A 12502-nucleotide genomic window follows, 5' to 3' on the forward strand; every position below is an offset into this window, starting at 1 on the left:
GCATGGTTTGGCTTTTTTTCTTTTATATTTTTCAAGAGCCATCTATCTTGCTGCAGGGAAAAGACTGGAGTAATACAACCTCTATCTGCCTCATCAAGGCTATCGTGGTGTTCCCATGTGGTTCCTCAACCACAGCTTTGTGAAGCCCTAAGGCTGACCACTGTGCAAGGTGTCATTATCCTGAACTAAAAGACTTGATCCATGGAATAAGTCTGTAAGATTCTTTCACATCCCACTGGGATGGATGCCCACAAACCCTAGAAAAGGACAGCATAATGAAAGGCATTTTATCATGGGCTTGGTAACTGCATAGCTACCCCTTCAGCTGGAGGTAAATCATATTAAACAGGCTCCCACCAAGCTGTTCTGGGTTCTGAGAATTCAAAAAAAAAAAAAAATCAGAGATACAGTAGCCTAAAGCATTAGTGGCAGAGCATCTTTTCATCAAGGGTTAGATCAGTTTCTCTGTTAACTCTGATTTCAGTTTAGCAGAGAAAGTGTGTTTCCCTGCTTTCCTGACACCACGGGAGAGAGGAGTGGAAAACACAGCAGGTCAACAAGTTGTCAACAATTTTCAAAGGCTTTAAGAGGACTTCCTGCTGTCCCCAAAGATATCTATGGCTAGATCTGCTGCTGTTTAATGAGGGTTCATACCTGAACCATCTGCTTCAAATTCTGCAGAGATCTAAACTGTTCATATCTCTAGTGGTCACTAGGGGTGCCTAAGGAAACTGTACTGTACACTTCTTATGTCTTATCCTTATGGATACAGTTTCAAGACAGATGCATGTATTGTTTTAATGACCCTTGGTTTTGTGGCCATCTGCTTATAGAGAAGCAAAAAAAATAATTGCTGGAAGAAAAAACTGTTAAATACTAGTTTCATTAATAACCCATAAAATAATGTCCCATTCCTCTTAGTATTTTTTGTATGAAGTGAAAACAGAATCACCCAACACTAATTCTTATCACCATTTAAAGTTAATATATGCATCCTATGAATCACAAAAAGTAATTTTCATCAAGTTGTGAATCTGCATAAAGCTACTTGTTGAAAAACCCCTTATTTTTGAAAGCTGCATTAACTGCCACGGGTCTTTCAAGGGAACTCAATTTTAATCTTATATTTCACAGACAAAAACCTCAATGTCCAAAGCAGTATTTTTCAAGTCTTTTACACAGACTGTCAATATTTTCTCCTCAAAAATACATGGAACCATCTAATATTTTTGAAGACTATGGGCACAAACATCTGATTTTCATTTGAACAATAGGCTGCACTCTTGACAAGCTCTTTAATCCCATAGAGAACTTGTATTTAGTATTTCTTTTTTGCCCCACATTCATTACTGTTGTACACACTTTCTGAATGGACTTCAGTTTGGACAATCCCTGAAGAAAGACCAATTTCAGTTCAAAGTTTCCAGATACACACCCTTTAATCAGCTTTTATCATTTCCATTTGCAAAATAAAAGCAAAAGAAGTATTTCAAGCTTCAAAATATCCTCACCGTATCCATTATAGCTTCTGGACCTCTATCTTCTTGTTCAGCTAAAGCTTTATTGATTGCTTGTACAGAATCTTCTTTTAAGTGCTTTGAAATATCAGTTCTTGATGGCTGCTCTAAATATTCTGGTTCTCCTGCTTGAACTTAGTGACAGAAATAAGATAACAATTTTGTGTGTTAACATCAGCATGAATTTTGAATTGATTCGTTTTTATTTGGATCACTGTCTCACAGATAAGGTAACCACACAGAAAATGCAGGGTAGGTCACACAATTCACAAATTCAACTTTACAGCAGTCTGTGTCTCATGTAGTTTTGAACACCTCCCTATAAATGGATCCCTGATTTTATATTAGTAACAATAGACCCATTCTGTCTATAAACCCATTAAGGCTCTTGAGTGAGGGGTGTTCATCAATCGATCATCAGGGATGACCAAGAACAAAGAGGAGATTCTACTTGAACTTTCTGTGGGATACAGACTCAATATATGGAATGACCTACAGCCACTTGAGTGCCAGATGTATTTTTACTTTGTAAAATAATAAACACAATATGCTCATCTGCCTTAAGGGATATCTCAAAATCTCTTCCACTTGGGGGCAATAAATTGATTAGCACAAATATTGTCTTATATTCCTTACATGATGAAACCAAATTTTGGCAGGCAAATAAAACATTCATTTTGGACTTTCCATTACTAACAAAAGAACAAAAACCAGTCTCAAAGTGTTTGTGAACTCAAAACATACAGAAGATGAAGTAACTCTCCGCAGAGTTCACAAAACAAGCGATGTCATTAAATCACTGCACTTTCTACATTCAGTTTGCAGTCACAGATAGTTATGAGAAATACATGCTCAGTCTTAACAACTCCAGTGAAGCAATGAAAACATCTGGACAGCAGCCTCACTACAAATCATTGGACTCACTGTTGCTGGTCAGAGTCTTTTCCATAATTTTAACGCTCTTGTTTTTACAGAGTAAAATCTTAAGTGGGCCCTGCTATTGCTAAATCTACTCAATGCACCACACCAAATAAATTACTCTTCTCTTTGCATCTAAATTCTGTCTTAATTTAAAATGAGAACATAAGTCTTGTACTCAGTCATGCTGAATAGAAGAATATACATCACTAACAAACTAACAAATTCTCAAAAGAGACTGGTGAGACCTGTTAATAATTAATAATTACTTGTCTTAAAAGGCCAGAGTTTATATAAAAAAAAATAAAGCTAAAGATAACTGGGAGGGAAAAGGCAATAAACCAACAATTTTTTTTTCTTTAAACAAAAAATGAAATGCAAAAAACCCCCAGATTGAACTTCAAGTACAGTTACTCTGGCCAAGTGAACAGCTGTAATTCATGATTAATTCAAAATTAACTTCTTTTCTGTTGTTAAGCTGTAAAACAATATATACAAAAGCCAGTGACTTTTGGTCCTCGTCCTTTTACAAACAGGTAGAAGGAGCTAACCTGGAGCAGGTGAGGGTGCTGGTGCCCTGGGTATCTGAGATAACAACTTCTCCTGCTGTGCTTTCTGAGCAAGCTCTGCATCCCACTCTTCAAGTTCTTTTTCAAAACGTTTATTGTCTTCCTTGACATAATCCCTTAGATCAGAAGGTAGCGTGTCCATTCCAACAAGCATTTGCCCCGTTTCTTTGTTAAACTCCTCTGCAGTAACATGAAACATAAATTGCAGAAAAAGAAAGAATAGGGAAAACAAATTACGTTCAACAGATTTCCTCAAGTGAATTACTGAAAATGTACAGTGCAACACCAAAACCCCCAAACTATGTTACTTCTAACTGGTTTCACTATCTGTTGGGTACTCCTCTGCTACTGAGACATATGGCTACTGCTCCTGTGATCTTTGGATTTTACATTCCTGGGCACTATCAGATCACTGACACCTTGAAAGATAAAGCCTTTTGGGCCACGAGCACCTGTGATTGTGAACATTCAGGAAAAAAGTCACGAAACCCCCACCATCACTCGATTGCATTACAGCCACACAGAGATGGACACAACTAAACTTCCCAAGGGAAAAGGGGAAGGAGAGTGGGCCTACAGGGATTTGCAAAGTCAACTGATAGGAACACTAGCTACGCTGAGTAACCTTCCCTTTTGTTTGGAGAATGGTGTCTGCAGGGGTATCCCAGACCCCAGGAAATCAATCAGCTGTCCCACAGTGAGCAGCCCTCAGACTTAACCAGAGTGGCAGAGCAGCCTACAGGGCCCACAGACCCCATGGCTGAAAGTCCACTACCAGTCTGGCAATCTAGGAATGTCATGGTTAATATCAGCTCTCCTTTAAAAACTGCACAAATGAGCACTCAAGCCTTCTGCCCTATGAAGAGACAGGAGCATGAAAATTTTCCCCGACCTATTATTGCATCTGTGGACACTTTCACAGTCAGCTCCCTGGCTACCATTATTATAAAATTCATGCTAAAGGGATCTTTGTCCCCTCTTCAAACACTTCCATACGAGGCCTTATATTTGCATATTACTACATGTCCTGAAAAAAAAAAAAATTCCCAATCCATGTATTGCTCAGGTTTAATGTGTGGTTGGTAGGGGCTAGGTTATTTACATTTCAATGTACTGCATAAGCTTTCAAGTTTCCATGCTCCAGTAGAGTGCATCAGAGTTCTGAAGCTTAGGAAAAAAAAAAAAAAAAAAAAGGCAGCTACATGAGGATTTTAATGTAAAATGCTCATTTGTCTATTTCCATGTTTCTGTTCTAATGAGATAACCCCTTAAGAATTCTGAGCATGCAATCATTTGGCTAAAATGTGTGCAAATTAGCAAATATATAGTTTATTTTAATCTGTTAATAATGCTGGAACACTGGCATTATCTTTATTAATCTAAAAATTGAAGAGCAATTGTTCTACCTACAAAAATAATCTAACAGTTATGAGCAGAAATAAAACTTTCAATAATTATTAAAAACATTTCAAAAATTTGGAAATCCATGTGAGAGAAGCTCACTTTATCAATGTATTTAGCTATTCTACACCATGCAGAACCCATATTGATAACATTACCTTGTATCAAGTATTGTTCCTTATCATTGATATACATTAAACAATATGCACTGGCATTCCTGTAACCACCAAAGGAGTCCCGTTCCAACTCTTCCCAAGTTGACTTTGTCACAGAAATGTCATTGTATTTCATCCATCTGTTCTGGTGGTGGTCATAAATATACGCCCAGTAGTGTCCTGCATTCGCTTGACCCTCATGAACTAGCACAGCATGCAACCTATAGGGAACCTTAAAAAAAGAAAACAGAAAAAAAACCCAAATGTCAAACTCTCTTTGCCAGCAGTTAGTTCCTAATGTATGCCAGCAGTAATAGCTACATTAAGTAAAAATAACAAAAATAAAGTTAAACAGAATCAAAACACCACAGAGGAAACACAAACAAGTAAAACTAGCAAACCACTAAGCATAAGGACTTTGAACTATGTTACTTACCACTACTAGTTACAGGAGATCTTAAAAACATTAGTGAGTAGCATAAATGTCTACTCGGCTGTCTCTACTGCCAGACACCCTCTTTTCTTAATTCCATAATATTCCTACCTTCCTTGTACAAAAAACCCTCAAATATGTCAGCCTTGACTGTCTGATTTGCTCCAGCTCTGACCTGGTAAACCTGTCAAAAAGTCTGGAAAGGCACATGCAAATTCAAAGTAATAAACTCTGTTCTTTCTATGTGCCATTAAGAGAGTTTATTAAAGGAATATCTGAGAGTTGAATACTTCTGTTACCTAAAGGTAAAATTACTACAGTAAAATAGGAATACAACTGTTTTCTGGTATTGTAAATGTATCAATAAAGGCACTGCCACGTAAAAGCATGGAACACCTGAAGATGTCCTCTCCTCCTCCTGAGGCAAAGAAGGAAGATACCAGTTTCTAGGAACAATGTAAAAAGTATTCCAGGTTATGTCTGTTCTATCTAAGTAGTTGGGAAACTGAAGGAGATAGAGAAAAGCAGAATGAATGAGTGCTTCCTTACTTACAAGTCCTTTAAAAGCATCTTAGTGATTGACTCATTTTAACCTGCTGAAACAGCACATGCAACACACAAGGGAAAACTGCACAGTGTGCCTGAATGACAACAGCTCACCTGAGAAGAAAAACCCCAAACTATCATTTACTGGTGTTGCAGTCTGGACTGAGGATAAACAGTCTATTTAACACAAGGTGTACTAAGTATTTGTTGCAAATATCATTTGAGTACCTCAATAATCAGTAACCATAAATACACACGTAACTACACCTTGAGAAACTCCTTGAAGTCACTTTTAACCTGATCATTCTGTTCCATGCTATATACAAGGGGTGGAGGTTTTGCAAACCCCCTTGAACTGTAAAGCTGACTGACTGCACAGCAGCTGGAATCAAACAGCCAGTCATTCCAGAGATCAAACTGCACTCTAAATCTCCCAAACACAAGAAGTATACACAGAAGAAATCCTGGCAAGTCCTTAAATCTAAATGCTCTGGGGATTTTAACATCTGTTATTAAACCAGTGTGAAAGCCTTCTTAAAATGATTGCAAGCCCATATATATGCACAAAAATATATGCAGATCCTGATTTTAAAAAAAAAGTTAAGTTCTCTATAGACTTCAGCAAAATAAAATTCCTCACCCTGAAATCAGGGACTAAAAATCCCAGGTGAATTTAAAACATTTTACTTAAAACCACGCTAACTGGGTCAGCTTGAGGGCCCCTAACATTTCCTCCAGCTCTGGAGAACCAGCTGCCCACATTGAGCTTCCAGGAAGGTTGCCCACAAAGGTCTGTGACCAGTGTACAGGTGAGTTCAGTGCTGACAGAGGTCTCTTGTGATAAGCCATTGTATCAACAGTAATTAATAGTACAGAGCATTAAGCTTCTTAGCTTACACTTAGTACTCATGAAACAGGAATGGAGCTTCACCAACCCACCTCGCACTACAGAATAGATATGTCAAAGCTGCTGTATCCAAGATAAACACCCACAGGAAAAACTGTTGTGTCATTTCCCCACAGCAAATTCATGGAAGGGGAGAAATAATTAAATAAGCAGCTGATGAACCATTAATTCAGGAACAAGACAAAATAAAAATTTCAGGAACGTATTTCATATGAAAACTTGACAAAGGTTTTAAGATGACTGTAGTTTTTCTTAGACTCAAAAGAGGTCACAAAGAGAAGATGAAGAGCTTCTCAAATAGTTCATACAAGCACTAGGAAGTATCCAGCAAATATAATATATTTGTCTTGAAAATTTGTCTACTTTTATGTGCCTAGAACATGACTTACAAGTGAAAAGCTTTCAGTCCTGCAACTGTATCATGCAGAGGAAAACATCAATACTGTGAAACTTAGCCCAGAGAACAGAGCAATACCCAGCTATCAAATCACCCAGAGGTAGAGACAGGCAAGGAAAAGCGGATTGTGTGCACCTGCCTCCTTCCTACTATTGTGCCAAAGCACCCACACGGAGAAAACCAGCTGAGCTGCATATGGGCAACAACCTTTGTTTCCAGCCTGTGATTTCAGATGGGTCCTTTTTCTTTTGTAATGACAGCTGACTACTACCTTTGCCATCCAGAGGTATTTCCTCCTATAATACCTAAGCCAACACAGGTGGGCTATTTGGATACAGTGTTACCAAATTACTTAATTTTATTGTCGGATGACACGTAACCTTCTTGTTATAACACAAGTATTAAGGAAAAAAAAAGAAAAGTGCCTGCAAGTAGCAAGCTTAAAGAAAGTCATCTGGGTAAGTCTGCCCGAAATCCTTAACATCAGAGCTCAGCTGCCAGGAAATATTACAAGCCATGTACAAAATGAAAACATACCTCAAGGAAAACTGTAAGCTGAACAGATCTTACTTGGAACGAAAATAGTTCTTTTTACTAACAGAAAGTAACAGAGGAAGTAATCCTTAACCTTAAAACCTGTCAGAGTGAGAGAACATGAGTATGTGAACATAAGAAATGGCAGAGGAGCCACAACTCCATAGCAAAGCATTCTAAAAATGCTGTTCAGATTACACAACATGAGAATTTCCTAAAGGGCAGCTTAGACTAATAATCAAGGTTGTGACTGATACTAAATCTAAACAGTGTTTTAAAAATCCAACAATAGCAAAACGACAACAAAAGCACTGACCTGCATTAATAACTACAAATCACAATCAGGAGCCTGAATTCCCAAATGTTGGCATGAAAGTTGCAATACAAAAACACACTCACTAAGCAGCAAAGTACAAAAAGAATAGTTTCTTGTATCTAATGCTTTGCCACCTTAATGCCACAAGATTACCTAGCAATATGGTCAAATCAGGGCAAAAAAAACTTATTGCGTGAATCTGCATTCAAGTAAAAAAAAAATGGATCAGAGATGGAACCTATTTTGGCTTTTCATCATGAAGTTGCTTAAACTTAAGTGTGTCACCTGTAAAATATTGTAATGCTGTCTGTCATCTGACTGTGCACAACTAAAGTGTTTGCAAAATCTCGAAGCCCTATGTAATCATGGTATACTAGCTCTATTTTCAAGCATCTAAGAACTTTCAAAAAGTGACAAAAAGGATCTATTTTCAGTTATCTCATGCTGAAATTGTACTTACTTGGACCATTGTTTTGTCAGAGTACATCAATTCAATTGTCCGGTGTATTCTAGATATACTTTCTTGTAAATCTGAAAGAGAAAAAGAACGTCTCTTCCATAAGGCTGCATAATTGCACGTGACTACATCTTCATTTTACGTCACTAAAAGCCAAACACGGATATGTTTCAATGTGGTGCCTATCAATCTACCCACATGCCAAACAATAAACATTCTTGGATGAAAAATTTCCCCCTCTTGCACAAATGTTTTCCAACAGCAAGTGCATTCCCCAGCTCGTGGCATTACCTCTAGTGTCATTCTCTACTTCAGTCCTCCAGCGATGCAAGCAGCCTTCCAGGACAGACAGCTCCTCCTCGGTGATGTGCCTCGGTGCCGGATGCATTGGCAGATCAGGAGGAATTCGTGATTGCGTGAATGGTTTATGTATTACTGATCTTTGTACAGGAGATGTGCTTGGAACATCTGAAGAGGAAGGCCCCTGCTGCTCTATTGTGCTGCATTCATTCAAAACATGAAATAAAAAAATTGAATCATCATGTGCACAAACGAAAAGTTACAGCACAAAAATAAGCTTTTCCTCTGAAAAAAGAAATTTTAAAGGAAACGTTTTCCTACAATGCAATCAAGGAAAGGTACCTACAATATCAATATGGAATTAGTGTGTAAATTCTGAAAACTCTGTGGTGCACTACATGTTCGCAAAACAACAACTGCCACTACCAAACGTAAAGGAATGAGATTTAGATCGGTCAAGCCATAGTTTGCTTCATTTGAAATGCTACTAAAACACTTTCAAATCACACCATACACGTAATCACTGTGGTTTGAAACATTTACTGCCAAATGGCAGAGAGAAAAATCACAGCAGCTTGTCTTATGGCCCACTGACCATAAAATCCAACAAACACAAGTTCTCTGTTGAATAACTTCTTCGTGTGTCCTATGCCTAGCAGACATTCTTTTTCTGATCACCTACCTACAACTCATGTTAACTGAAAAACAACAGTGAAAGGACCTCTGATATTTATGGTACACTGGGAATTTAGTACTAACCCATCTAAATTTGTTCTAAACAACTCAAACTGCAGAGCAGCCATCTTAGGAGAAATCTACAAGAGCAGCAGAATAATAAAAATTAAAACCTGTTACAGATCTTTCTCTTCTCATCAACAAGACCACCTATATATAATTACACTGCATAACAGGAATCTGAAGATCTTTCTTGCAAGCCACTAAATTTTTACTTTGTGTACAGCATCGTGATACAGCCTGAGGAACCTGGATTCTTCAGTAGTTTACGAAGTTCTGATAACATTAAGAGCTGAAAATGTCATTCCATATAACATGCTGTGCTGTTTCTACAGATTGACAAAAAAAGTCACAAGACTGACATTTTTACAGAACAAACTTCCTACATTAGAGTTTGAACAAAGTGCATTACTTCTGATATTGTATTTCATGCAAGCAATGGTAGCTTTTAGAAGTTTGTCTTCTCTTATCAGTCATCGTCATTTCTACAGTAGGACATTTGAAATCTTTTTGAAGTCTTTTTAGATACATGTACTTAATTTCCTTGTACTACAAAGTTAACCAGAACCCAAAACCCTACTTTCCAAATGTAAAATCAAAAGCTATGTTATAAACTGTTAGTGTCCACCTAACCAAAGTTATACTCTATCATAGAATCATCTAGTTTGGAAAAGACCACTAAGACCATCAAATCCAACCATTAACTCAGCACCTGCCACCTCCACCACTAAACCATGTCACTGAGTGCCACATAAACACACTTTTTAAATACCTCCAGGGATGGTGATTCCACCACTTCCCTGGGCAGCCTGTTTCAGTGCTTGACAACCCTTTAGATGAAGAAATTTTTTCCTAATATCCAACCTAAACCTCCCTTGGTACAACTTGAGGCCATTTCCTTCTGTCCTATCACTTGTCACATGGGAGAAGAGCCTGACCCCCATCTGGCTACAACCTCCTTTCAGGTGGTTGTAGAGAGCAATCAGGTCCCCCCAAGCCTCCTTTTTTCCAGGCTAAACACCCCCAGCTCCCTCAGCAGCTCCTCATCAGACTTGTGCTCCAGACCCTTCCCCAGGCTCTGCTGCCCTTCTCTGGACTCGCTCCAGCACCTCAATGTCTTACTTGCAGTGAGGGGCCCAAAACTGAACACAGGATTTAAGGTGCGGCCTCACCAGTGCCCAGTACAGGGGGATGGTCCTGCTGGCCACACTATTTCTATACAGGTCAGGATGCCTTTGGCCTTCTTGCCCACCTGGGCACACACTGGATCCTGTTCAGCTGCTACTGATCAGCACCCCCACGGCCTTTTCTGCCCAGCAGCTTTCCAGCCACACTTCCCCCAGCCTGTAGCACTGCAGGGGGTTGCTGTGACCCAAGTGCAGAACCCAGCACTTGGCCTTGCTGAACCTCATATAATTGTCTTCAGCCCATGGATCCAGCCTGATCCCTCTGCAGAACCTTCCTGCGCTCCAGCAGATTCAACGCTCCCACCCACACTGGTGTCATCTGCAAACTGAGGGTGCACCCGATACCCAGTACTGAGTTCCCAGCTTAAATAATAAGAAAACTAACATTACTGAACCTTTCTCTCCCTGATACTTTAGCTACTCTGTATTAAAAAAAGTCAGTCTGTTAGGTTCCTGACAAACTTGGTGAGAAGTGTAAATTACAAAGCAGAAAAGGAGCTTAACTCCCAGGCAGAAAATAACAGATAAATTGTACACCGGCAGCACATATACACTGCCCAGTTCTTAAACAATACTCTTAGGAAGCAGTGACCTCCCCAGATACTATGTCTATTTGGAATTGTAGGTGGAATTGGGCTTTGTTTGAAAATGGAAATTCTCAACCCAGAGACATTTTTATAAGCGCATGAGACAACCGCTCACATCATTAACATTTAGGTTTATCTATTTAAGTCTGCTGTGCTGAAAAGCACTTCTGGGAAAAGAGCAGAGATTTTTACGCTACACCCCTTAGGAGTCGCCTAGTTTTATTCACCTGGTGAACGAGGCAGCTAAACTTCCTGCCTCTCTCTCCGAGGCTGGTTTGCAGTGGCAGAGCAAACCCTTACCTGGGTGAGGTCTGGGCTGGCACCGTGCCGCTCGCAGGGGCACTTGCACCCAGGTCATCGACGGGAGACGTGCACACCGGCTTGCTGGAGGCGAACTCCAAGGCGTACTGCAGGACATCTACCAAGGGGAATCGTTTAGGACCAGAACCATAGCTTAAATATCTGTTAACCATAAAACGTATTAATGCCATGACTCACATATACACCAAAAAAAAAAAAAAAAGAAGAAAAAAAAAAGAAAGAAAAAATCAAAAAAAAGATTTATTTTTTTTCTGGTTGACTGCGATTAAATAAAGCAAGCCTTTCCTAGCATGTTTCATGCATCAGAATTACAATGCTTATACACAATTTACAAGGAAAAGAGTAAAAGAAAAGAGATACAGAAGGGAAATCTCGAGTAAATAACTACACAAAGTCTGTAGTTGTTTAGAGTTATTCTATGTAGCCTATAATACTATTTGCATTTACACAGTTATCTATAGTACCGTTCTAATCTCTGTTGTAAAACTGTGAGGTACTCTTTGAGTCTCTTGATTTCATCTCGTTTAATTCTTGTTATTTCTCTGTTTTTGTGCATATACCTGTAAAACATGAAATATAGAAAGAAGTGTCAGCCCATAGTAACCCAACACTGGAACTGAGGTCTGTACCCACCAGCCATAATCACTAATGCTTAGTGCTAATATATTCAGCACTAAAACAGAACTGAGACAAAACCAAACCATTAAACCTTCCCTTCCACAACTTTCAGAAGCTGCTTTTCTCCCCAGTGTTGAAAGCTCTGTTCATACCATGCAGGACAAACATGTATTAGAAAGCTGCTATTAGATTCTGAGGTGGTTTATGTAGCAGCCACATACCAATACTCCTGTTTCATTATTTAGGTTCCTAAATAGCATTCAGCAGCTAACTGAAAGCCATCCTGGTATTTCACCTCTACACATCAACAGCATTGCACTGATGCCCAGGATACTCTTCGAACCATGCAGACTATCTGGAACACCATGAAATAGCTGACGTGTCATCCTCTTTACCAAATGGACCCATAAATAGTGTCATTTTTCAGAGTATTTTGCCTGTGTACACAGCTACCTAGCAATAAATGGAAGTGGAAGAAGGTTTTTCACAGAAAGCAGCAGTAGATCTTAAATTGTTATCTATGCGTACTTTCTGAAACAGATGAAACCCATGAAAACTCTAACTTGTATAGCTAGAACAGAAATTTACTGTGATTCAAGTGAGC

General features: G+C 39.0%; 1 protein-coding gene across 4 annotated transcripts in view; it reads right to left on the reverse strand.

Annotated features, from left to right (window-relative positions):
- The window catches only part of USP25 (ubiquitin specific peptidase 25), an 89157-nt gene that overhangs the window by 14868 nt on the left and 61787 nt on the right, over positions 1-12502 (reverse strand). For all 4 annotated transcript variants that reach the window (XM_017807978.1, XM_017807981.1, XM_017807980.1 and 1 more), the window contains 7 exons: positions 11745-11840; positions 11260-11421; positions 8442-8650; positions 8154-8224; positions 4564-4792; positions 2987-3184; positions 1512-1651 (listed from right to left, as the gene is read on the reverse strand). In XM_017807978.1, the coding sequence (XP_017663467.1) occupies positions 1512-1651; positions 2987-3184; positions 4564-4792; positions 8154-8224; positions 8442-8650; positions 11260-11421; positions 11745-11840 (1105 nt within the window). The remainder of the gene's footprint in view (positions 1-1511; positions 1652-2986; positions 3185-4563; positions 4793-8153; positions 8225-8441; positions 8651-11259; positions 11422-11744; positions 11841-12502) is intronic.

The sequence above is a fragment of the Lepidothrix coronata genome, unplaced genomic scaffold, assembly GCF_001604755.1.
Source record: "Lepidothrix coronata isolate B3197 unplaced genomic scaffold, Lepidothrix_coronata-1.0 Scaffold21, whole genome shotgun sequence".
NCBI classification, from domain to species: Eukaryota; Metazoa; Chordata; class Aves; order Passeriformes; family Pipridae; genus Lepidothrix; species Lepidothrix coronata.